At 38.7% G+C, this 27,621-nt stretch overlaps 1 protein-coding gene across 1 annotated transcript; it reads left to right on the forward strand.

The window, feature by feature from the left end:
* The first annotated feature begins 1,244 nt into the window (after positions 1-1,244).
* On the forward strand, positions 1,245-16,707 carry cfap45 (cilia and flagella associated protein 45). Its single transcript, XM_028810334.2, has 11 exons — positions 1,245-1,383; positions 2,630-2,757; positions 3,396-3,540; positions 5,669-5,839; positions 6,027-6,205; positions 9,818-9,947; positions 10,075-10,221; positions 11,920-12,033; positions 13,418-13,611; positions 15,764-15,988; positions 16,085-16,707. The coding sequence occupies exons 1-11, from the start codon at positions 1,276-1,278 to the stop codon at positions 16,158-16,160; spliced, it is 1,617 nt and encodes a 538-aa protein (XP_028666167.1). The 5' UTR covers positions 1,245-1,275; the 3' UTR covers positions 16,161-16,707.
* The last annotated feature ends 10,914 nt before the right edge of the window (positions 16,708-27,621 follow it).

Consider the following 27,621-nt stretch of genomic DNA (forward strand, 5'->3'; position numbering starts at 1 on the left):
CCACTACACTGTTTTCTAAATAAGCTTAATTTAGGCTTAGGGTCACTGGGGTCAGACCCTTTCCCTACAAGATAAGGTGCATGGTAGGAACCAACCCTGAATGTGAAGCCAGTATACCACAGCACTTATACACATACACACACATCTTCTCAGAACTAAGATTTGCCAGTTAACCTAGCACACATGCCTTCGGAGTGTAAAGAGAAAACTGAAAACCTTGACAACAACCACTGCAAATAGGCAGAGAACATGTAGACTCCTGCAAATACACCTGCAGATATACTGGCATAGGTCATTAAACATTGATCCCCAAAGTTATGGGTTCAGCTCCACATTTAGCTGTATGAACCTGTGCAGATATTTCAAATTACAGAAAGTTAATAATTAATTCCTCTAAGGAAGTAGTAGAAGTTTGTATTACATTTTATACAAAATGAATGGCCTGAATTAGTCAGTCAGTATAATGCAGACAGCAGCTCAAGGATGAAGAAGGAAATGTAGCAACACAATGACTGTTATATAAAGAATGTAATTTCTTTATTTGAATCACGGTGAGAAAAATAGGTGATAAATAAAATTAAAAATGGTTATCCATCTCTCATTTTTTAATGCTTAATTCTCTCACACTGAGCTAATTTAGGGCTGCTAATTAATCTAATAAACATACATTTTTAGAAGATAGCAAAAAAACACATGCAGTCCTGGGAAAAACATATAAACTCCACTCAACTAATGTCTAGGCAGTAATTTGAATTTATACACTGGGGCTTTAACATAGCATCATTAAACTTCTGCACCACCTTATCATAAACATTATTCTTCGTTTCTCAGATAACATTCTACTTATCAACAGGAATATTTCAAAGCTTAAAGAGCTAAGCCATTTTTAATTCGTAGTGTGTGTATGTGTTTTTATTTTTTGCTTGGTCCTTACAAATTTCCATACCACAGAACCTAGCTCAGCTTAAAATGACAAGTGCGCCCAGAAGAGGTTCATAGATTTCTTGGTGACATTCAGAGGAACTCTTACTATATACAAAAATCCAAAAAATGTACATTTGGTGATAATTACCGTATGTCAGATGTTTGCAAACATAGGGCTCAGGAAAAATTAATTTGATTGATATATGTTGACACATTCTTGCTCCTGTGCAGAATTTCCTGAATGAATGAGTTACCTATTTACAAAAACTGGCTGGGTTACTTTCAGTGCTGCACTTTGTATGTCTATGTATCTAGCACTGCTAATAACACTTGTGTTTGTTTTTGCAGACAATGAGCATCAACTCCTCCTGCCAGTCAGGGGGCTCACGTTCCCGTCGTTACAGGACTCGAGCTCACACCTCCCACGTTGATGAGACACTATTTGGAACTCCTAAGAAAGTATGGAGCCAAATTATCTGTCTTTTTTTAATGTTTCTCACAACCGTAATATAAGTGGACTGGATGGACAGAGGGTGGTTGGCACAGTGGTTAGCTTTGCTTCTTCACAACTCCATTGTCCAGATATTTAACTCTGTGTTCAGTTGCTTTTTGTGTGGAGTTCGTGTGTTCTTCCTGTGTTTGCTTGTTCTTTTTTCAGGTACTCCAGCTTTTCCGCTGTTTCCTAAAGATATGAACAGTATGTTCATTGGCAACTCCAAACTGACCCAGTATTATGGAGTTTGGAGTCTGGTTTGGGGCCTGTGGTCCCACTTAGAATACATATGGCTACAATGATTGATGCTACACCTAGATTACCTTGTCATTTTTCAGTCCTACTATATAGTAGTATATTAGTATACAGTAGTAGTATGCTATACAGTATACTACCTTTCATGTTGAATGTTACCATGGAATGTTTTTCATGCACAATTTCTACACAAAATATATTTAAACTACCTTCAGACTTATTTAGGGCTGCCCATTGAGTCAGTAGCTAGGTGTATGACTGTTCATCAAGTTATCAACACTACTTTTTCCAGGCACATTCTGTTCAATTAATACATCCAGCCACAATATTATTGAACCACTTTATTTACTTTCAGGTATGGGGGACTTTCTTAAAGATAAAGGTAGGAGGCAACTCAGGATGAGGCCCCAGTTTATTGCAAGGCACGCTAACATACATAACTACAGAAAAGTTGCCTCTTCTGAGCCAGGGTATAGAAGAAAACCAGAGTGTCTAGAGGCAGCTATACTAACCACTGCGCCACTGGTGCACTTACACAAAAATAAAATACAATATATACTTATATAAGATGAGAAGTATATAGAGTGGCATGATGGTGCCCTGGGTAGCACTTCTGTCTTATGGATCCAGTGTCCTGGGTTTGAATCATGCAACTGGGTGTTATGTGTGTGGTGTTTGCATGTTTTACCCTTGTCTGCATATGTCTTCCTCTGTGTACCTCAGTTTTTTTCAGACATGCTGGTCAGATTAACTAGTGATTCCACATCCCTTATATGAATATAGGTTTGGGAGTGTGTGTAAGTGGGCTTGTGAGGACTAGTGGCCTATTGAAAGTTGTTTCCTGACTTTTGTCCAGCGCAGCTGGTATAAACTCTGTCCCCTATGACTATGAACTTGATTAGATATGTTTGGAAATGTTAGTTTATGTTATAATTTTCACTTGCTTTTTTTTTATAGCTTTTGGATTCTGAGAAGATTTTCTCCCAAGATCATGGAATGTCTCATTCTGCCCCAAGTCGTCGCCGGAACACTCCTAAACAAGAGACCATAAAGATTGTCACTAAAGACCTTATTCGAGACCTTAAGTTAGTGAATGCTTCACACTTTTTTATTATTCTTGAAAATGTTACTATTATTGCTGTCTGCTTAAAAATTCCATAAAATAACCCTTGATGGTTTCCAAAATATGAACTGAACACCCAAATGTGGGGTGGCGTAGTGGTTAGCACTACTGCGACTCAAATCCATTGCTCTGAATGCCACACCTTATTGCTGTTTGCATGGAGTTTTCTTTTTCCCTCTGTGACTATGCAGGGTTTTCTACAGGAAAACCGGTTTTCCTCACACATCCCAAAAACATATGTTAGAATAATTGGTGATTCTGAATTGTTTCCTTGTGTGTGTGCATAAGTTGCTCTGTGACTGTCATATTGTTCAGGTCTGATTTCTGTCTTCTACCCATTGCCACCGGAATAGGTTAGAGGCCCCCATGATCCCAAATTGAATTAGGTAGGTTTGAGAATGTGATGTTGCAAGTTAATGCTATGATAATGAGGTGACTCATAAGAATGATTTATTCATGTGTTATGATATAGCTTTTATGTTTATTGCACACTAATTCTATTAGTGCAGTTTCACTTGTTACTCTACTACATACTATGGATTTACTTCGACAAACCTCCCATTCAAAGTGAATTTTATATTACTGTGGTTTCCTTCCTAGGGTTCCACGCAAGGACCCTTCTGGCATGTCAATCATCCTGTCACCTCTGGAGTTCGAGCGAATTACATCAGCTTCCCGAATTCGATCTGCTGAGGAGAGAGAAGCAGAAATGTCAGCTATACGAAGGGAAAAAGAAGCAGCAATAGTAATGGCATTTTGTTGCTGTGGTTTCTTATAGAAAACAAATAAGAGTGAAATTTAAAATGATTCTGGCATTACTTGCACAATGGCATGGGGACTCTGTTAAGGAAGCTTTAGTGCATGATATATGGGCAGCAAGCTAAGAAATTAAAAATTGTTATGAATTACATCACTGTAAATTGCTTCAAAAGATCAGGGGTTTAATAAAAATGGTCACTAATAGCATGTTAACTTATTATTATAAATATCCAATCCCGATGGATACATATCCAAATATCTCGCATTTAAATTAAATGTTTCCAAAGGTGCACGTTTTGTACAAGTGTTAGTACATGCTTCCATTCACAAGTGGAATCCACTTATCTTTAATTTGACTGTGGGGATTTAAAGCATTACCCTGCAGAAATTAACCCTGGATGGGATGAAAAATGGTAGATTCAGATGAAATATAAAAACACAAAGTAGGTATTGATACTTACCACTAAGCCACCTTTCTTTATGCTCATTGACATTTTTTGTATTGCTTCCCTTTCACCATCAATGTCAATTGATTTCCTTTTCAGCATTCTGAAAATATCAAAAGCAGGGCATTTTCAGAAATTTTGTTAAAGACCAGCAACATGTACATGCAATTGCACAATTATTGGAGTGTGACCAATACCCCTGAGAAATGTACATGGTGCTTAGCGTACAGTTCTACATTAGGTGGCATACCAATGGCATAAACCTGGAGGTCTACGTAAGTCGATTGACAACATATAGAATTGCAGTCAATATATCATATGTGAATATGACAAAACACAATTAACCTTGTTTTATGATGATTATGTGCACAATGTAAAAATTGTATGCAGTATAAAAATATAACCATATACTGCAGACATTGATTTGCTGTTTATGTGCATGATGTTAAAATATCGCAAAGTTCTACCGACCAAGTTAAATTAACAAGCATGTGCTTCTTATGTGCACATTGTAAAACTATGGCCATGTATGACTGACCACATTCCACTAACAGGTACTTACTGACTTATATGCAATGTTAAAATATGACCATATGCTATTGATTGCCATGTATGTGCACAATGTAAAAATCTGAATATATTTTTGACAACATTCCCATACCTTATGTGCCTGACGTCAAATCAACCTATTAGATTAATGGTAATATGCTCTTTAAATTATTAATTTATAATTTAGACTGCATGAAACCGATCCTGTTCTACTACCTGGTTTATGCACTAAGTAAAAATATGGCTGTACTTGATAGACCACTTTATCCTAATTGGAAAATGCTGCTTATTTATATAGCATAAAAATATGTCCATAAACGATTGATTGCTTTTCAGCATGTGCTAATTATTCAGACAACGTAAAAATTGGACTGCATGAAATGAATCCTGTTTTACCAAATGATTTATGTTTATTACGAGCACAATTTTTTAATTATTCTACATAATTGAGCAAGTGTTGCTAATGTAGGTAGCATACAGCTATGTTTGTAGGTGATTGACCACAATGGTAACAGGCATGCACCAATTATGTGCACACTGTAAAAATATGACTACTGTATATGCAATTGGCCACATTCCATTAAAATACTTTTAATGATTGCATGCGTGATGTAAAAGTAAGACTACGCATATAACCGAATTTGTTCTGCTAAAGGAAGTGCCACACTATAAAACTGTGGCACTGTGTAATTGACTACATTGCAGCATTAGGCTCATTAGTTCTAGGTTCGGTATTCTAGAAAACAAAAATGGGTATGGAAAAGAATGGATGGACCTAATTATTGAGTTTTTAAGGACTATGTACATGAAATGTTTGTGGTGATATTAAAATGGCCTCATAATTTTATATACTATATTTAATGCTAATAAAATATCCAGCATATCTTTGGACCAAGCATGCTTAGATCTAAAAATCACTTTGTCACAACTAAACGAGGCTTAGTATCATGTGGTAAAAAAAAAAAACAGCTGACAAAGACCAGAAGAAAAAAAAACAGTTTTGTGCAACCTTAACTGGTCATTTATCCTTCCGATGCTTTGCTTTTTGATGTTGGGGTCAACTAGACTGAACTACATTTGCAAAATATCTAACAATGCTACACTATCTTGTGCCTTCAGGAAGCTTCTGAAGATAGGAAAGCTTTGCTACGACAGGCTGATTTCTCTCGAAGGAAGAATGAAGGGCCAAGTGACTTAGAAGCAGAAGCCAGAGAACGTGCTCAGTATTTGCTTGAGAAAGCCAATACTCAGAGATTAGAACAAGAAGATGAAATCAAAAAGATGAATGAGGTACTGGCTTGATAGAAAAAAACAAGATTCTCTTGAAAGAGGGGGAGACACAATCTGTATGAACACACTAGAGCATGCATTGGTAGTACTGCTGATATCTCTGAGAGATGGGTAACAAGTATTTACAGTTGTTTATACTTCTTCTTTACATTTCTCAATTTAAAACCACATTATTCATTTTTTTCAGCTGATTCTTGGGGCTCAGTGTCATGCAGTGCAAGATGCTCAGATCTTAGAAAAGCACCTGATCCTAAATGAACTGCAAGAGGAAGAAAGAAGGCTTGATGCCATGATGGAGGTGGAAAGACGGAAAGCTATTGAGAGACAAGAGCAAATTGAAGCTTTAAGAAAAGATCAAAGAATAATGTACAGCATTTCATATTTTTTCTTGATAATTTGTACTATATACAGATATAGTACAATAATAATAGATATAGAAAGGCTGCAAATAACACCAAAACATAATGATTCTTCATGTTCTGTATTTCTTCATTTTCTGTATTACTGATGGTAAGGCCCATTATAAAGCAAATAAAATTACTATATAGTTGACACAACAAAAATCACACTATAGAATTTACAGTACATCAAGTTAGTACAACATAGGCATATTAATAAATATTAATTAACCAGCCCCTCACTTCATACATACTGTACATGTTCATCAAAACATTTGCAAGAACATTCAACATACCAGACCATTTTTTTATATGTTGCTTCAGTTTTTATAATTTGTATTTTTCCTCCGAAATGTTAATTTTCAATTTATCTTACCAATGACACCACATTATCCTAAAAATGGCAATATTACGTTAAAAAAATTCAGATGTTAGCATCAGTAGGCTTTGCGCCCTTGGAACCAAGTTACCTGAACTATTCTATAACATTTCAGTAGTTATTTACCGCTCTGATGCTGATCTTTCTGATCATAAAGTAGATCATTGCGATAGCAATTTACAAGAAGAATTCATAATTAATTGCAGAATTATGCTATTTGAGGGCTCCTGTAGAGTGCCTCTTTCTCTTGCCCAATTTGGCTCAAAAACTAATCAGCACATTGTTATCTCATAACAGGCTTAAGTTTCGAGTTTGGTATTTTTCCATCCAGCCGCTTTAGCTCTAGACCGTCCTGAAGAAACTGACACACAGACACACACACACATCTAGGGCACCCTAAAACATTGAGAGCTGTTAAAAACTGGAGATTGAAGTTATTGATGAATTTAAAGCTCTACCTACTCCCCCATAGACGATAGGTTATGGTGGGGGAGGGTGCAAAGCAAATATATATATATTTTAATTGTTAATTATTTATAAGAAACAAAAAACTGTGTCATGCCAGCTGATCATATCTCATTAGCCATAATATTTTAATATCATCTCACAATGGATTTTCTCCTAATATTCTATTTGGTCACATTTCCCAATGTAGTAAGTACATTAAAAGTGTTGGCTCTGACCTGGCCCAGTATGAGTTAGAATGATATAGTGTGTGTTGAAGATGAAGCAGAATCACTTCCAATGGTATTTGCTGCCTAATGCATTAGTCTTTAACTTCCTGCCATCCTATGATGGGTAGGTCAACTTCCAGATAATATGCCCATACTAGAAGTCATGCATCAGAATATTGATTTTTACACTCAATGAAAGCAGATGAACATTGAACCATGAAAACAGACTGAAAAATAAAAGTACTCTTTAGGATTTCTATTACATTAGCAATGTTCTCATAGTGGGTGGCATGGTGGCGCAGTGGTAGCGCTGCTGCCTCGCAGTTAGCAGACCTAGGTTCGCTTCCCAGGTCCTCCCTGCGTGGATTTTGCATGTTCTCCCCTTGTCTGCGTGGGTTTCCTCCGGGCGCTCCAGTTTCCTCCTACAGTCCAAAGACATGCAGTTTAGGTGGATTGGCGATTCTAAATTGGGCTTGGTGTGTTTGTGTGTGTCATTGGCACCCTGCCCGGGATTGGTTCCTGTGTTGGCTGGGATTGGTTCCAGCAGACCCCCGTAAACCATTGTGTTTGGATTCAGCGGGTTGGAAAATGGATGGATGTTCTCATAGTTTATACAGTTTTTCATATTTTCATCCCTTGTGGATTAAAATATCCCTTGAGGATTAATTACATGCCTACCCCAGAATACTGCCATCTTTTTTCAACCTGAAAGAAAAGTGCATGAGCTACACTGCTTGTTAGCCAGTCAGTTCAGCTTTATTTCACTTTCATTCTTCTGTCTTTATGTTTATAGCTTGTTTTGCACTGTATCGTGACACATCGTAACACAGCCATTGACTAGCCATGTGTTCAATACATTTCCAGCCAACATTTGGAGGGAGCTAAGAGGAACTTTTCATGGATAGTGTTAATAAACACAAACACATTTTTTAAAATTGGAACAGTTATATTTAGCTAGACTGCATTTGTTTACATAACATTCTTATAACAAAATCAGTTCAATTTTAGCTCGTGAAGATCCAGAATCACTTTCAGCAGCATAAAGTGTGAAGGAGAACATCTTGTGTCAGCCCTTTCCCAGGACCGATTCATGTACATAATCACATTAATGATTATAAAGGGCTGTTTTAGAATCATCATTCGACCTCACTGTACTCTGCACATGTTACCATAATGATTCTATAAACCTTTGATATACATCATAAGCTCGTGGAAAGATAACTTTAGCTGCCAGAGGTAAACCATCACTGACAGGAAGAGAAAATGCAAAACATGCACAGGCAGTAATTATGGTAAGTATGGAATTATAACTTATAATGGCAGATACGTAAGGCAGCACAGTTAACCACAAAAAGACATATAGGTTTATTATGTATCACTGGAACACTGGACATTTTTACATTTAATAAGTGTGTGACTTACAACGTTATCTTCTGTAACATGTTACATACAAATATTTACATCTTGTGTGTGCCTTTAATTGGGGTCCTATCCTCTATCATGCTCATCTTTGTAGTGATATTTGCTAATCATTGTGTTATTATTAATCTATGTTAGCTCAACATATCATTAACAGCACATTTTAAGAATATTTGTGAATATTACATAAACAATCTTTTTTGTTAATTAATTTTTTATTCAGCATATTCAATGGAAACATAATTTATGAACACATTTTTAATACATTTAACAGAAGTTGAAGCTGGAGGTTCTAAGAGAAGGCAGCAGAGGTTTCCATGGGCACATATATGACTGATTCATTGAATTGAAATTTTGTACAGAATCTCCAACAAGGCCTTATTTTGAAACATGTTAATTGTATTTATTTTAATAATGCATACTTTAAATATGAAAATTCACAAACTTAAGAAATGTTTATGCAGCTATAAAAAATAAAACACAAAAAGGCTTTAATAAAACAACAATCAGGTGAGAATAGGTAGCGCTTGGTCTGAAATTGTTTTATATAAAGTGAGAAGAAACCTACCGTAAATTTTGACTCAGTAGACCCTTGTAACATTCATTCATTAATTTTCTTTATCCAGAGCAGGGTCACGAGAGGCCATCCCAGCAATCATTGGGCACAAGACATGACAGCACCTGGACAGGGTGCAAGTGCAAGTCCATTGCAGGGTTAACACTCAAACTCTCTCCAGTTTAGCAACACCTGTCCATCTAATCTTCAAGTCTTTGGTATTGTAGGAGGAACACCCAGAAAAGAACCCATGCAGACGTGCAGAGAATATGCAAAGTCCACACAGGGAAAACTTGGGATGTGCAACCTGGCCTCCATACTCCAGGGTAGCAGCGCTACCCCACAACATCATGCCAACCCCCCTTCTAAAATCAAAACTAAATATTCGAAACGTGAATCCATTTGGGTCTAATGTTGAGTAAAGAGCATAGGTTAAAATCATAGATAAGCTAAAGTATACTTAAGTCACTTAAGTAGTTTCATTGCTTTCTCAGTCTTAAAGATTGCATGGATTAAATTCTGAACCTTGTTTTCGCTTTCTGCTCATAACAGTGGGAAGCGGCAGATCATCGATCAGATAAAAGACCGAGAAGAACAACGACTACTAGAAGAGGAACTGAAGGAGCAAGAGGGACAGGAAATGTTGGAAAACCTTGAGAAACTCCAGATGGAAGAACTTCAGGTATCAACTGAGTAAAAGAAACCAGAAAAAATTGCAGATATTGTTGACAAATCTAGTGTCTGTCAGGGTAGTTACCTGCATTAAATGTGTTCACTTATCTCATTCTTTTACTTACTACCTTCTCTAGGCTCTAGAAGTCAAGAAACGGGAGCAACGGAAACTGCAGTCAGAAATCCTGCAAATCAATGAAGAGAGTTTGAGAGCAAAAGCTAGGAAGAAAGAGGAGGAAAGGATAGCTGACTTGATGGCTCTAGAATTTACTCGTAAAAAGATGGTAAGAAAAGACATTCAGGATTTTAAATGGTAGGATGGATTTGTGCAATTTGGTACTGAATAGGCTGTTAGCTGTGGTTCAAATCATGGTGTCTGCGGTGCACACTTTAGCACTGTGGACATACTGTACCTGTTCGCTGTTTTTAAGGGGAAACATACAGTATTTTCAATTGACTGTGATATTGAAAGAAGAAAAAGTGTCCACCCATACATTTACTGAATTCACATAATTCAGTTTTGGGAAGGGCAACACAGTGAATAAGTGGTTATCACTGCTCTCGCAACAGTCAAATGTCCTGAGTTCAAGTCTGACACATGGTTGCCGTTTCATGTGAAATTTACATTCTTATCATATAGGCAGATGTTTTTCTCAGTGTACTTCTACATTCTTCTCACATGTCAAAGATGTCCATGTTTAGATGCACTGGGGATTCTAAACTGGATCTTAGTGAGGGTGTGTCTGTGTGTGTTCATATGTAAGCCCTTAAATGGACTGGTGTCCGTCCAGGATAGGTGCAGGCATGCACCTGACGTTGCCTAGATATACACCAGAATTGCAAGCCCAGAACTAGATTAAATAAGTTTGAGGGTATTATTTCAATTTTAAGGGAAAAAAATATAACCAAATGTAATTTTAGAAATCTTGATGCTTGATTTTATAATTTGTTAACCTCTATTGTTTACCATTTTTCCAGTTATGAGTAAGAATTATGACTTGCTTGGACAAAGAGAGCAAAATCAAACTTCACTAACCGCAACACAAACATATAATTGAGGATAACACTAATGCCAGCATGTTATCTAAGATATTATGGACCTCCTTTTGGCTTCCATGATCTTGACACACTAGCACAGAATCTCCTCTGCCCCAGCAAACTAAGATAAAGTAGGGTAGGATTTCATGTTAAAATAAATTTTGCTGCAGGTAAACAGTATTCCCAAGGGTAGTAGTTCATTTTTTCCTCCAAGATGAATGGCTATCTCATCTCCAGGCTGTAATGGTCCACAAATGTCTGGAGAGGTTGTATAAGTATTTGGGAAGTATGTTGGGCATCTGTCTAGGCTTTACAAGATGATAAAGTTCTTATGTACCCAGATTACTATGTGGAGACTGTGGCTTTGGGCATCAGTGCAGCAGAAATTCTAGTTGCAACTGAAATGAAGTTTCTCCTTAAGTTCTTTTTGCCGAGGTCAGTGTGGTTTGCAAGTGCCCTTCTGACAAGTGTCTCTTGTTTTTTTTTCCTGAGGCCAGTAGTGATGAATAATACAATGGGCATATATTATTTGTGAAAGCTCTGTTGTCAAATGCAATAATCAAAAATATATGGAAAGTCCAACCCCGATATTTAGTTATATACTTTTTTTTTCATATTAATCTTAATTATAGACATCTTTATTTATTAATTGATTTTATGCATTTGTTTTAATGTTAAGATGTTTGTGTGTATGCTTTAACACTGTAAAGCAATTCTTGGGACCAATAAAGTATTTCATATGTTGCCTTTTACATCAATCTGTTCATTCAAATACACATTGAATTAATTCATTTTTTGTTGATCACAGCCATGGGCTAATATGATGGAAAGTACAGTGCCTCGGAGACAATTGTCACATCTCTGCTTCAATTGCATTGACTAAATTACAAGTAATGAAATGAAACAGTGTGCACCCTAAAAATCCTTATATTGTTTGTGTTTAGGAGCGTGACGCTGAATTTGAGGCAGAGCAGGAACGCATAAAAAAGGAAAAGGAGAAAGAAGTGGCCCGTCTGAGAGCATTGCAAGAGCGGGAGCGGGATCATCGGGCTGAACAGGTGAAATAGTAAAATAATTTATGCTGAAAAGGAGATTTCCGTGATGCACATTTTGATCATTTGAAAATTGCTTTTAATGGTATTTGATAGCATGATAAAATTGTTAAGATTTATTTAAATATAATTCACTGAGCTAACATGGCACATAACACTTATTTAAAGTAGATTGCCTTTATTTTGCCTGTTATAAATGGCTGTGGCTTCATGTTACCCCTAAATATCCATCAGAGACACCAGTATCCATGAATACAAACTGTAAAAAGGCCCCTTCCTCCTTACCTGTGAGCCATTATGCTCTTGTTACCACATCCTAGGTTGGTATTCTTGGGCCAATACCTGGTCCCATTTTGATCAATGGCAAATTAACATTTGAGATCAGGATATACTGTACATCAGAACTACCTACATACCCAGACCCCATTGCTTTCTGGACACTTCTGGGCATGATGTTGGGCACTAACTAACAAAATTACTTGGCCGGTCCACATTTTTGACCACTATGTGAACTTGAGCAAGTCACTTACCTTTGCCATGCTTCACCTGAAAATATATACAGTATATACAGTGTATATAAAAAAACAATTCTGGGACATCATTCACTCATATCAGGTGATGCCCTGCATGGACAGTGGTTTGCCCTTGCCTAAGGTAGAATATGTAGTGATATAACATTCAGAGTGTGACCTCCCACTGATCATAGTCCATGGAGTTTGCACGCTGTTCCCATGTGTGCACTGAGTTTTCAGCAGGTACACCAGTTTTCTCTCCACATCAACAAAAACATGCAGGTTAGATTAACTGGCAGCTTGAAACTAACCCTGTGCAAGTGTGGATTTGTGTGTGTGCATGCCCTTCGATGGACTGGCAATTTGTCTGAGGCTGGTTCTTACCTTGTGCCAATTAATACTTCAGCCTATGTATCCTATACAACATAAATTTGAATTAAGCAGGATTGATAGCATATGCACGTATAATGATCTTGTAAACTACCTTAGGTAATGGTGTTTAAAAATTTTATAAATATATGTACCCCCATAGTTCTGTTTTGGCATCTTCAAATCCAAGGTCTGCTTACCACACATTGTGTTGAAGTAAACACCCCGGGGGCACTCCCTGTCTGAGGCCAGTTACTGGGGCCCCATACTGTCCTGATACTTCTGGCACCACATTCCGTGTTAGTTCCTGCCTTGCAGCCTCTGCTTCTAGGATAGGCAGTGGCCTCCCATGACTCTTCAGTGAATTAAACAAGTTTGCGAATGTGTGCTAAAATAAAGCAACAGACTCACCTTGGACTTCATCAAAAGGGAACTATACAATGTGAAAATGATTGATGAAACATTAAGCATTAACACTTTGAAATAACAGATCTCATCATTTTGCCCAGGATGCACTTCGAGCTCGCAGAAGCCAGGAGGCAGCAGAAAGAGAGTGGCGCCGAAAAGAAAAAGAGCAGGCACTGAAAAAAGCCGAGGAGGATGAAAGGCTGAGACTAGCACGGGTGGAACAGGTGGCTCACAAAGAACATGTCCATGCTATTCTGGCAGCGAGAGAGAGGGCCGAGTTTGAGAGAGTGATCAAGTATGTGTCTGATATAAATATTAAACTATGGCTTGGTGATTTTTTTTTATTCTTTATACATTCTTTAGTTGCTGATCTAGTTCAAATAAAAGTTATAGAGGTGCATAAATAATTAACTACTCAGCCACAGGATACTTCATATAAAACATGCATTCTGACACCCTAGGCAGGGTTTGTTTCTGCCTTTGGCCTGAAGCTGCTGGCCCGACCTAGACTAAGCATGGATGTATTAATGAATCCTGGATCTATCACCATACCTATGAGGTGTGTTAGTATGTACAGTATTTTTCAAGCAGAGATTCTATGCTGTTTCTACCAACCAATGACAGAGGCTTAGTCCTGCCGGCAATAGATTCCTAGATATTTAGATGGCATGGAAGGCAGTGTGGGGTCATGGTTAAGGCTTTGGACTTCAGACCTCAAACCCTGAGGCTGTGGGCTCAAATCATAATACTGACACTGTGTGGCCATAACCAGGTTGCTTCATCTGCCTGTACTCCAACTGGAAAAACAAATGGAACTGAAATGTTGGATAAAGGCATTAGACAAATAATAAGAAATAATTCATATAAAATGTAAAAAGCACCTATTGCCATCATGATGTCCGTGTGCCTGTTTGTTTCCACAAAACAACTTTTCTTCTAGTAAGTCAATTTCATTGAAATTTAGCACACATACTCATCAAAGAAATAATTGGGACAGTTCAGTTTTCATTGAGTTATCTAAAATAGGGTGCACAGTACACATTTTTTAAATTTGAAAATCATTTAAAAAGTACTGGTAAAATTGTGAAATTAAAGAATTCAAGAATTTAGTGTTTCAAATTTACCTTGAAAAGGGCTATTTCAACTTGTATGCTTTTAAATGTTGCATTTTTACATGTCCAATAGCCGTTCCAGATGGCAAAAAAGACCATGTCTCCAAATACACCATCACATCACTGGCTTGTATGTATCTGTGCAACATAAGTTTACTTTTACTGCTGCTGGAAGTTGTTCCATGTAAAATATATGATCTTTGTAAACATAAAAAAATGCATGCAAGGAAAGCAAAAAGAAACTTATCATATCTAGAATTGAAGGGAAATGGATCTTCTTAAGTCTGGCTCTGTCAGTCATTATGCATACAGTGAATAAACATGATGGTACACTAAAAACAGCCTCATTATAACGATTCCGCGTTTAACTGACACTTTAATTGATCCATCATGCTCAGTTGCAACCAACAATATCAGCCTGGGACTAACTCGTCATTGGGTAATACTTTCTAAAATTTTGATTTTTAAGAAATATGGAGAACAGTTAACCATACACCTTCTTTAACCAACAACTTAGAACAGTAAATGCAATTTTTGTATCCTCATCATTAGAATCTGGTGTCAGTGAAAGCTATTCCAACCATCTCAAGCTTATTTGGGCTCAACAAATGGGCTCCTAATACTGGTAACTACATTCTTTTATTACTGTTATTTTTGCATATGACTCATTGGTACAAAAAAGTAATATTCTGCCTCTTTAATTAAGTAAATAAACAAAAATTTTAAATCCTTCAACTTTCAAAGTTGTTACATAAGTCCGAGATATGCCTGAATGTTTCATCATATATTTTTTATTAATTTGTTTAGTATGCAGTGACAGTGAGTAGTATCAACTTTATTGGTCCCTTAACTAGGATACTGTATGCCTCATTGTACCACAGGACCACAGTTACTTTCTGTTGGACACTCAATATAAAGTCAATCAGTTAATCAGCACACATGCCCAGTCACTTTCTGAGTGTAGTTTGTACGTTCGCCCCTTTTCTTCATGGGTTTTGTTCCAGGTATTTCTATTTTCCTCCCACATCCCCAAGGACATGTGTTTGGATGACTGATGATTCCAAACTGATTCATGTTGAGTGTGAGTGTTTGAAAGGGTGGGACATGAGATGGGATGGAACATTATGTCATGTCATGTTATGTTAAAAAGATTCCCTGTCCAAGGTTGGATTTTGCCTTGTTTCTAATGCAAACTCTGGATGCCTGAAACCTAAAATTTGATTTGGTTAGTTTAAAGAAAGGATGGACAGACATAATAAAAAGTGTTTTGTATTAAAATCTGGAATTGTATTTTTTTCTGAATGCATATGACTTATGATACTTTCATACCTACAGAGCTCAACAAGAAGAAATTGCTCGGGAAAGAGAAAAAGAAGAGAAATTGAAGAAAGAACAACTGTCATATTCAGATATGGTGAGGCAGCAGATCAGAGAGAAAGAAGCTCGGACAGTAAAGCATCGGATTGAGGTCTTTCAAGAGGTAGAGAAAATGAGAGAAGAAGCCAGGAACAGACAGGCGCGTCTCAGTGAGATAAAGATCAAGAAACTCAATGAGCTCAGGTGAGAAAAATGGAGATAACATTTTGTACCTCAAAGTGAGCAAGTGGAATATACATTTTCAAAAATGATTTAACTTATTTTTTATTTATTTTTTAGAACTGCTGGTCTCCCTGAAAAATACTGCAATGAAGTTGAAAGGAAGGTCCACTTTGTACCTCCCATTGGCAACTAAGAATGGAAAAACAGAGAGTAATACATAAAACTATTTGAAAAACAGAGAGTAATACATAAAACTATTTGTAGATTATATTTGTAGATTACCTGGTCCAAAGAAGGCTAATCAAAAAAGTTTTTAAGTATTTTAAATCTAAGGTGCAAAGTAAATTAAATTTTACATAAGTAATTCATTTATTTACTGCTCTTTAACTTGTTATGACCATAAATTGAATTAAGCAACTTTGAAGATGTTGTGCTATATTGTGCGCTTTCACCATACAGAATGAAAGCTTTCATGTCAATTTAAGGAAAAGAATTATTATTTTCCTGTTCTTCATAAACTAACCTTTAGACCACAAACAAATACACATTTTATGCATTTGTGTATTATAATAATGGCATAAACAACAAATAAACACTAAGTTTACATGCACCAGTCTCAATAAATCATATATGACGAAATTTTGCTTAAATGTACCCCTTTGAGTACTTAAAACAGAGATGATGGGTTGTTGGATAGGTCCCATATCCCCATAGCACTTTAATAAATCAATGTATGGTTAGGCGGCACGGTGGCGCAGTGAGTAGCGCTGCTGCCTCGCAGTTGGGAGATCTGGGGACCTGGGTTCGATTCCCGGGTCCTCCCTGTGTGGAGTTTGCATGTTCTCCCCGTGTCTGCGTGGGTTTCCTCCGGGGGCTCCGGTTTCCTCCCATGGTCCAAAGACATGCAGGTTAGGTGGATTGGCGATTCTAAATTGGCCCTAGTGTGTGCTTGGTGTGTGGGTGTGTTTGTGTGTGTCCTGCGGTAGGTTGGCACCCTGCCCAGGATTGTTTCCTGCCTTGTGCCCTGTGTTGGCTGGGATTGGCTCCAGCAGACCCCCGTGACCCTGTTCGGATTCAGCGGGTTGGAAAATGGATGGATGTATGGTTAAATACTGCTGCAAAACCTTTTGGTTTTGGGCTCTTTTATAGTCATAGTACTGGCTGTCCACAAGAGGGTGCCATTTGCACACTTTTTACAGTTGATAAGCCAGAATCGTCACTATCACTGGAATCGTACAATTTTTGTCATAAATAGCATCAGAAGCCCAACGCAACTTTAATTTTAATTTATAAAAACACACTAATAAATATGTATATATATATATATGTGTGTGTGTGTGTGTTGGGGGGTTTCCTAAAACATCTATTTTTGAAATGTGTTAGTGAATCAGAATGAGTTGGAATTCAGCACATATTCCATTTAGACCAAAGATATTCTCTTCCCTTACCTGTCACAAATGCCATTACTCTTCATTTTGTGTTACCTTGTTGAGGTGTGCAGACAAACATATCTTGTGACAAGAAAACCCTGAAGATCCCTGGAAGAGGCCCTTAAGTCCTATTTTACACCAGACCACTCCATTTTTAATGTTTGAACAGTGGTCTTGTAACAGTCTCCATACTGAGGAGCATGGAGGTCAGAGGTCTCTGGGTCAGTGTATGGCATATTACATGAGTCTGTATAGGGAAGATCAATAATAATAATAATACATTTTATTTATATAGCACCTTTCCCATGCTCAGTGACTTGGTTTCCTTAATTTAAATATTGTAGCTATGAGTTTCTCAAACTTCTTCCTCTTATTTGTCTATTTGATTGGTTAAATTAATAAATAAACTTTAGCAATGGGTTTAATTTACTTTATTAATTGAGCAATTAAGCCATCTAACTCAGTTTCATTACCCTAGAAGCTTTTCCTTATGAGTTTGTTTCTTTCTCAATTTCATGTATCAGTTTTTCTACACAATACAAATGATAATTAGGACTATTTTTAGATATTTAATTACCAAAATATACCTACATCAGGAATTCACAACCTTTCAGGTTGGTCGGAGGTGTGTGTGTGTTTGGGGGATTATGTGGGGTGGGGTTGAATTCAGTGCCAGGCAACCCTGCCCCTCAAGGTGAGCCATCATTTCTTATGATGAGGAACTGTTTTGCAAACCTTCCTGAAAACAATTTAATTTTGCCATTATGGGTTATTGAGTGTAAATTGAAGGACAAAAATGGCCAGTGTATCCATTTAAAATTAAACCTACAACAATAAAGAGTGCAGAGAGTGAAGGGTCTAAATACTTCCTGAATCCATTATTTTTTGTACTGGAGTTATCCCACTTTTGCATTCTTTTTTGGACACCTATTTGTGCTTATCTTTTTTAGATTGTTTCATCAGCTGTTAGTTGATTGACCCCTACTGCAGTGTTCAATTTTCTCAATAACTGAGTAACAGTTGTTGTGACAGCAAGATCATGTTGGGAATGAATTGTACATATCTGTGAAATTGGCAAGTTTTAAGTTTAACATGAAAGGAGAAGTAAAGGAGCCTACAGAGGCATGGAAATAAAAATAGTGTACATAATCATGTACAATTTCAAGAATAACAGTCAAAAATGAAAAGTCACACCCATTTTTTTCCCCACTAATGATGAACTTAAATAATAGCCCAATTGCCGTGCTCTTACCCACACTTAAGCCTTACCCCCATCACTCATTCGCTATGAGGTGCGTCTGCTGCTTACCCTTAGAAACGTCCAAACCCTTTGTCAGGGTGTAATGCTTACCTTGGAGATCAGAAACATGAGGCTAATTCAAATTGCCACATTCTATTTGAAAAATGATACTAGTGAATCACCAGTCTGTCTAACTACAGTCTTAAAAATAAAGGTACCAGAGTGGTCCTTTAGAGAGATGTCATAATGGAACCACTTTTGGTTGCCTAAAGACTCATCCATGTGAAGGCTCCAGAGAGAACCTTTATATATTTAGATAAGTAACTGGCCCCTTGCAGTAATAAACGATGAACAGATTGTAACAGATTTGTGAAATACCAATGGGTCATGATTTTAAAAGGACTACTGGTGCATACAATAACACCAACTAAGTCCAGGTTTTCTTAGTCTGTTAGTGTCCTACTATGTAGTCTACCATACATTAGAGACTTACATTTTTTTTATACATAATACAGGGAGATTCACTCGAAAAAGGTCTTGAATATTCTGTTGTAACTCCCGTTAGGATGAAGCAATCTGAACCAATAAAATAAGCTATATACCTTGACGTATGTGTAATCGATTGCATTACACCCGATGCTGGAAGTGGTTTCCATTTTCTGGCAGACACATTTCGACATGGCGCTCCATGTTCCTGAACTTATCGGCAAGTGTCTCTGGGGGAACAGCAGCAATTTCAAGTTGGATGTTTTCCTTCAAATCTTCCACAGTGCGAGGCTTGTTCCAATAGACTTATCCTTTGAGCATACTCCAAAGGAAGAAGTCTGGTGGTGTCAGATCCAGTGACCGTGGTGGCCAAAGCCCCTTTGAAATGACCCTATTGCTGAAGAAGGACTCAATGTCTACCATGCTCCATGCCGATGTGTGACACGTTGCTCCATCTTGCTGGAAGTAACCTTCCTTTAACTCACAATCATCCAGTTGATTCTGACATTGCTTAAACGAATTGGTGACCCAATAGGTTCGCACCATGAAGACGCCCTGCTCAACACTGTACACCACCATCCTGATGAGAAGTCGAGTGACTGAGTGAAGGGGTACGGCCAGTATGCACCCAGAAACTGCAAATCGAGGTTAAATGTCGTGACAGCTGTCTGGCACCTACCTCATCGCTTCGATTCAGGGGCATCCGGGCTTGTTCGAAGCTCCATGTACTGAGGAGCACATTGCACGTTTCGTTTAGATAGCTTCATCCTAGCGAGAGTTATTACAGAGTATTCGGGGCCTCTTTCAAGTGAATCTTTTTCAAAGCGCAAAGAATATATGGAAAGTTTCCTTCTCAGAATGAAATATGTCTTTGTCAAGCAATAGCTCTAGGAAGAACTACACAACCCAGTAAAGAACCACAAAGTGCCGTACATTTTTTAAGAGTGTAATTCAATGTAAGAGATGTCGGTTGGCGGGGACTGCAGTCAAAATTTGTATCTAAAAAACTCAGTCTTTTATTATAGCTTTTAATAGCTGACATAATCAATAAATACTGTTCTGAAAAACGAAACAGTATTCTATATTATTAAAAAGAAAGAAATGGGAAAAGTTGTCATTTAGGCTTTAGAGGCCAGACGAATCATAAACAATGAACATTTTTAGTCCCAGCTCTACTTCTGTGTATTTATATCGCATTTCATGTCAAATACGGTAACTTTTTTGGAACATGAATTTACAATATGACATAACTCTCAGATTAACACTTAAAACTTTTAAATTAAGAAAGAGTGCACAAATGCCTTTAAATGACAGAAAACGTTGGCTTTTCCAATGTACTTGTCATTGTATTTGTGATAAAATAATAATACATAATATTTTGATTTTAACAAGTTACAAAACGTACACATATCCATAGTGTAACATTAGGGTGAGATGTATTGTAACTGTTTTGAAAGGTGGAGCGTTTTCTGCTACTAATTTTGTGATATATTGCCTAGTATTAGTTCATGCCAGTAGATGGTACTGTTTGTTTCATGAATAATTCCAATAGGCTTTGTTTCTCTTGATTTATATTCTTTTGATTATTGTACGTTTGGCGCAATTTATAATATACAGAGTTCAGAAAAATAAACAGATTATTTTCCAGGATATTTGTTAGAGTGGAACTCACTTCAATGCATAATAGTGGCAACGAGGAGCGGATCTGGGTGTGCTACTGCAAAAGAATCATAGCAAATTCGGAAAATAAATAAATAAATAAATAAATATATATATATATATATAGGGCGGCACGGTGGCGCAGTGGGTAGCGCTGCTGCCTCGCAGTTGGGAGACCTGGGGACCTGGGTTCGCTTCCCTGGTCCTCCCTGCGTGGAGTTTGCATGTTCTCCCCGTGTCTGCGTGGGTTTCCTCCGGGCGCTCCGGTTTCCTCCCACAGTCCAAAGACATGCAGGTTAGGTGGATTGGTGATTCTAAAATTGGCCCTAGTGTGTGCTTGGTGTGTGGGTGTGTTTGTGTGTGTCCTGCGGTGGGTTGGCACCCTGCCCAGGATTGGTTCCTGCCTTGTGCCCTGTGTTGGATGGGATTGGCTCCAGCAGACCCCCGTGACCCTGTGTTCGGATTCAGCGGGTTGGAAAATGGATGGATGGATGGATGGATGGATGGATATATATATATATAAATATATATATATATATATATATACGGAATGGCATTATTAGGCCACGTTGAGGAGTTTGACATTTCCAATCTGGCCTCATGAGATTCGTATGCAGAGAGACTGAACTTTTTTTTGGAAGCTAACAAAGTAACAGACACTGACCAGAAGCGTTAAGTGCTACTGAGTGTGATTGGAAGTAAAACGTTTGAAACTGTTAGGTCGCTCATCTCCCCTGCTAAACCCAGTGACAGGTCGTATCAGGAAATTGTAACATTATTAAAAAATCATTTTGCACCCATCCCTTCAGAAACAGTTCAGCAATTTCATTTTAATAGGAGGAACCAAAAACCAGATGAAAGTATTGCAGCTTTCATTGCAGAACTTCGAAGGCTGTCTGAAAATTGCAATCTTGGTAACAGTTTGGATTCCTTGCTGAGAGACAGACTTGTATGCGGGGTCAGAGATGAGGCTCTTCAGAGGCGGCTCTTAGCAAAATCAAATTTAACCTTTGCCTTAGCTCAGGAAGAAGCACTTGCATATGAGGCTGCATCAGTACACTCAAAAGAAATACAGGAATCATCTATTAAATTGTGCACATCGGACACCCATCAGCTGCAAAATAAAAACCCAAAAGCAAAGTCTTATTTCCTACACTCAGACACTTTGGACCCCGCTCAAGGAAATTGCAATAGTTGTGAGGGGAATCATAGACGTGACGTTTGTCGTTTCAGAGAAGCTGTGTGTCATAAATGTAAGCGCCGTGGGCATCTACAGATAGTATGTTGTCAGGGGGCTTATCCAATGAAAGGCAAGCCAACAAGTGCATCTCACATAGTAGAACAAAGAGGCAGGGCAGCCGCAGAGAGTTTTAAAAATGGACATGATACAAGTGTCTATTCTGCAGAAATCATCAACAGTGTGGGAGCTTGTACAACCAGACACAAGACATATATACTTGTCACATTACAAGGAGTTCCATGCAGGATGGAAGTGGACTCAGGATGTGAGTATTCCTTAATCTCAGAGGAGACCTACCACACATTATGGCCAATGAATGCTCCTCCTGTGATATTCAACTTGTGGATTATAACAAACAAAATGTTACTATGCTGGGTGCCTGCTCAGTGTAGGTACATTATAGGAAGGACAGAGGTTGTTTACGCCTTATTATTGCTAAGAGACAAAAGGCCAGTCTACTTGGTGGAGAGTGGTTTAAACCCTTAGGTATTCAGTTAACAGGAATACACAGCCTTGCCACAGACCTAATATAGTCAGTCCTGAAAGATTTTAGTTGTGTGTTTGAAGAGGGTTTGGGTAAATTTAAGGGTGCACCAGTTGTGATTCAGTTGAACCCCAATGTAGCACCCATACGTTTCAAACCAAGACCTGTTGCTTTTGCTCTCTGCCACAAAATAGAAATAGAGCTCAATCGTCTAGTGAAGCAAGGTGCACTAGTTTCAGTAACTCATCCCATTTGGGCCACTCCTATTGTTCCTGTATTAAAACCGAATGGTGAGGTTCGAATATGTGCTGACTACAAATCCACAATTAATAAGGCATTAGGAGCGCCCGCTGCTTCACCACCTGAGGCCACAGGTCCGCCACGCCCTCGACCCTCTGCAGTTCGCATACCAGGAGAAGGTGGGAGCGGAGGATGCCATCATCTACATACTACACTGATCCCTCTCCCACTTGGACAGAGGCAGTGATGCAGTAAGAATTATGTTTCTGGACTTCTCTAGCGCCTTCAACACCATCCAACCTCTGCTCCTTAGGGACAAGCTGACAGAGATGGGAGTAGATTCATACCTGGTGGCATGGACTGTGGACTATCTTACAGACAGACCTCAGTATGTGCGTCTCGGGAACTGCAGGTCGGACATCGTGGTCAGCAACACAGGAGAGCTGCAGGGGACTGTGCTTTCTCTGGTCCTGTTCAGCCTATATACGTCGGACTTTCAATATAACTCGGAGTCCTGCCACGTGCAAAAGTTCGCTGACGACACTGCTATCGTGGGCTACATCAGGAGTGGGCAGGAGGAGGAGTATAGGGACCTAATCAAGGACTTTATTAAATGGTGCGACTCAAACCACCTACAACTGAACACCAGCAAAACCAGGGAGCTGGTGGTGGATTTTAGGAGGCCCAGGCCCCTCATGGACCCCGTGATCATCAGAGGTGACTGTGTGCAGAGGTTGCAGACCTATAAATTCCTGGGAATGCAGCTGGATGATAAATTGGACTGGACTGCCAATACTGATGCTCTGTGCAAGAGAAGACACAGCCGACTATACTTCCTTAGAAGGCTGGCGTCTTTCAACATCTGCAATAAGATGCTGCAGATGCACTACCAGACGGTTGTGGCGCGCGCCCTCTTCTATGCGGTGGTGTGCTGGGGAGTCAGCATAAAGAAGAGGGATGCCTCACGCCTGGACAAACTGGTGAGGAACGCAGGCGCTATTGCAGGCATGGAGCTGGACAGTTTGACATCTGTGGCAGAGCGACGGGCGCTGAGCAGGCTCCTGTCAATCATGAAGAATCCACTGCATCCACTAAACAGTGTCATGTCCAGACAGAGGAGCAGCTTCAGCAACAGACTGCTGTCACTGTCCTGCTCTACTGACAGACTGAGGAGATCGTTCCTCCCCCACACTATGTGACTCTTCAATTCCACCCAGGGGGGTAAACGTTAACATTATACAAAGTCTGTTATACCTGCATTGTTATCACTCTTTAATTTAATATTGTTTTTATCAGTATGCTGCTGCTGGAGTATGTGAATTTCCCCTTGGGATTAATAAAGTATCTATCTATCTATCTATCTATCTATCTATCTATCTATCTATCTATCTATCTATCTATCTATCTATCTATCTATCTATCTATCTATCTATCTATCTATCTATCTATCTATCTATCTATCTATCTATCTATCTATCTATCTATCTATCTATCTATTACAGGAGCACCCATACCAGATTCCATCTATCAATCAGATACTTACTACATTAGCACAAGGAAGAATTTTTGCAAAACTAGACGTGGCACAAGCATATCAACAATTGCCAGTGGATGATGCAGCTACAGATGCACAGACCATAATTACTCACAAAGGTGCATTCAGAGTTACTGGCCTGCAGTATGGGGTTTGTATTGGTCCTGGGATTTTTCAGAAATCAGGCTTCCCGGGAGTGGTTCCTTATTTTGATGATATTTTAATTGGAGCAGAGACTGTGTAAGCCTTAGCTGAAAAGTTGTATTTAGTGCTACGACGATTTGCAGATGTAGGCTTGAGGCTAAAAAAAAGACAAATGTGTGTTTGGTGTACCAAGTGTAGAGTTCCTAGGGTTCAGAGTTGATGATGAAGGAATTCATCCAACTACCACAAAAGTTAAAGCGATCCATGAGGCTCCAACACCAAGTAATAAACAGGAGCTGCAAGCATTTCTGGGACTTCTAAACTTTTATCATTCATTTCTAAAAGATAAGGCTACTGTGGCAGAGCCACTTCACAGACTGTTGGATAAAAATGCCATTTGGAAACGGTCCGACACTCATGAGAGAGCTTTCAATGAAGTAAAACTTGTTGCTATCATCAGATAGTATTTTAGTGCATTATGACTTGGAGAAACCACTTAATCTACTACCTTTCAAAGTGCTGTTCAGATAAAAAGAATGAAATATTAGCGGTGTGTGGAGTTTTGCGCTATATTTAAAGTGCAACAGGCAACCCATTCTGTTACCTTTAGTTCTCCAAACCCCACAGTTAAGGAGAATCTGCTGTAGCGATGGATGTCCGCAGCCCCAGCGAGGCAGGGTGCTTCACATCTCCTCACCAGATCTCAACAAAGTTAGACACAAAAATATACTCAGCTTTTGGAAAAGGAAAAAAAAAAATGTGTATTTAATAGGTTAAAGTAAACAGTGAAAAAATGAGTGTGTTGTGTTGCATTAAAGGTAAGAGACAGGCGAACGTGAGGAAATCTGAAGATAGTTGACAGCGAAGAGATCCATCATGATAGGAAAGAAAATAACTAAGTGGTGCCCAAATCAAGCAAGTGGCACAGCTGGCTATTGCTAAACTACCGAAGATAACGTATTAGTAGAAGAGGGGATTAGCGAAACGCTGTCCATGTTATAAACGGAGAAGTAATGTAAGTCAAGCGAAAAACGAGCATCACAGCAAGTGCGACAGAAGAGGCTTCTGCATGACCTCCTTGCCTGCTTCTTCCCATTGCAGACATCCTCGAGCTCACTTTTGTGCGGAGCAATCTGACTGTCCCAGACCAGACAGAAATAAAGATTATGCAGAATTTGAATAAAAAGCCAGTGAATAATAAAAGCCACAGCAGATCCCGTTGAACTGCAACAAATTGCCCAGGCGCAGCACAGGTTCAGTTTAGACCTTAAACTTTTCTTTAAGTAGCTCTTGACTTCAGCAGACAGACAAACTAGTCTGAAATACAGGACAGCACCCATGTCCATTCAGCGTTTTTCAGGGACCTTTAGGATAAAGGTGTTAAATGTGGTCAAAATCGTCTATCTGTTTTTCTAGTGAAGTAGCAAAAAAAAAAAAAAAGCCATAAAATCAAACATTTTCAGAAGTAACTCAATCACTCACTCATTCTGATCTGCCATCTCCATCATCAAGACTCGCTTGTTTCTTGCCTGTTGACTCTCTTGCCATCTCTGAACTTATTAATAAGTCTAATGCCTCCTCCTGTCTGCTTGATTCTGCCCCCACTTCTCTGCTTAAGACTTGCTCATCCATAAATAGTATTCTTGTTGCCTCATTGGTAAATACATGTTTCATTTCAGGTTCTGTCCCTACTGCCCTCAAAACTGCTGCAGTTACCCCAATCCTTAAAAAACCTGACCTGGATCCTTCCTTTGTCTCCAGTTACAGGCCTATCTCTAATCTCCCTTTTTTTGGTTAAGGTGATGGAACACGTGGTTGCTACACATCTCCATGCTTTTCTTCTAGATAATACACTCTATGAGCCTTTTCAGTCTGGCTTTCGTACACAGCACAGCACTGAGACAGCTCTTCTCCGTGTAGTCAATGATCTTCTCCGGTCTGCAGATTGCGTTTCCCTTAATATTCTCATCTTTCTTGACTTAAGTGCAGCATTTGACACTGTTAACCATGAAATCCTCCTGTCACGTCTCTCTGGTGTAGGCATCTCTGGCTTAGCCCTTCAATGGCTCACATCATATCTTTCTAATAGGCAACAGTTTGTCACACTCAGCCGATATAAATCCTCCACCTCACCTGTGTCAGATGGTGTCCCTCAGGGTTCTGTCCTTGGGCCATTACTTTTTCTACTTTATATCCTTCCTTTGGGTCAGATTATTCGCAGACATGGCCTTAACTACCACTGTTATGCAGACGATATACAGTTATATCTTAGTACAGACTCCCCTACAGATTCACCTCCCAGCACACTTACTGACTGCATCACTGATCTTAAGCTATGGATGGAAAATAACTTTCTCAAACTTCATGCCAATAAAACTGAAGTGTTACTGGTAGGTCCAAAATCCCAACATTCTAAGGCATCCAATTTCTCGATTTCTGTTGATGGTACACTTGTCAAACCTGCTCCTGTTGTCAAAAATCTTGGTGTTTTGTTTGACTCATCACTTAACTTTGAGCTACACATTAGGTCTCTTTCCAAAATTTCATTCTATTACTCACTAACATTGCCCACCTCTGTCCATTTTTGTCCTTTTCTGATGCTCAAACTCTGGTTCATTGTTTCATAATCTCTTGTATTGATTACTGTAATTCCCTCTTCATTGGCCTCCCTGCAAAATCTATACAGCAGCTACAGTATATTCAGAACTCCGCAGCTAGAGTCCTCACCCACACAAAGTGGTTTGCTCACATCTCCCATGTTACCTGTTCCGTCAAGGATTAAATTCAAGATTCTGCTTCTCACCTTCAAAGCCCTACATAACCTTGCCCCCCTCTATCTCACTCAGCTGCTAGCTCCTTACACTCCTTGTCACTCTCTCAGGTCCTCGAGCAGTAATCTCCTTACTGTCCCACGCACTGAACTGTCCACCTTGGGAGGCAGGTCCTTCAGTGCTATAGCCCCTCAACTCTGGAACTCTCTTCCTCAGTCTCTCCAAGATTGCTCCTCTTTCTGCACTTTTAAATCTCAACTGAAAAGTTTCCTATTCTATGAACTTTAGTCATCTGTGCAATTTTTTTTTTTTTACTCTGTATGTAAAGCGACCTTGGGTTTGTGAAAGGCGCTCAATAAATGTAACTTATTATATTTTATTATTAATTGCACTTCTCTCGTAGCTCTGATCTTTAGTGGTTTTGGC

Source organism: Erpetoichthys calabaricus, chromosome 9 (assembly GCF_900747795.2).
Source record: "Erpetoichthys calabaricus chromosome 9, fErpCal1.3, whole genome shotgun sequence".
Classification (NCBI taxonomy): domain Eukaryota; kingdom Metazoa; phylum Chordata; class Cladistia; order Polypteriformes; family Polypteridae; genus Erpetoichthys; species Erpetoichthys calabaricus.

Coding starts and splice junctions, on each gene's coding strand:
- cfap45 (XM_028810334.2), top strand. CDS start 1,276: ATGAGCATCAACTCCTCCTGCCAGTCAGGGGGCTCACGTTCCCGTCGT. Junction 5,840..6,026: donor AAATCAAAAAGATGAATGAG/GTACTGGCTTGA, acceptor CATTTTTTTCAG/CTGATTCTTGGGGCTCAGTG. Junction 9,948..10,074: donor TCCAGATGGAAGAACTTCAG/GTATCAACTGAG, acceptor TACCTTCTCTAG/GCTCTAGAAGTCAAGAAACG.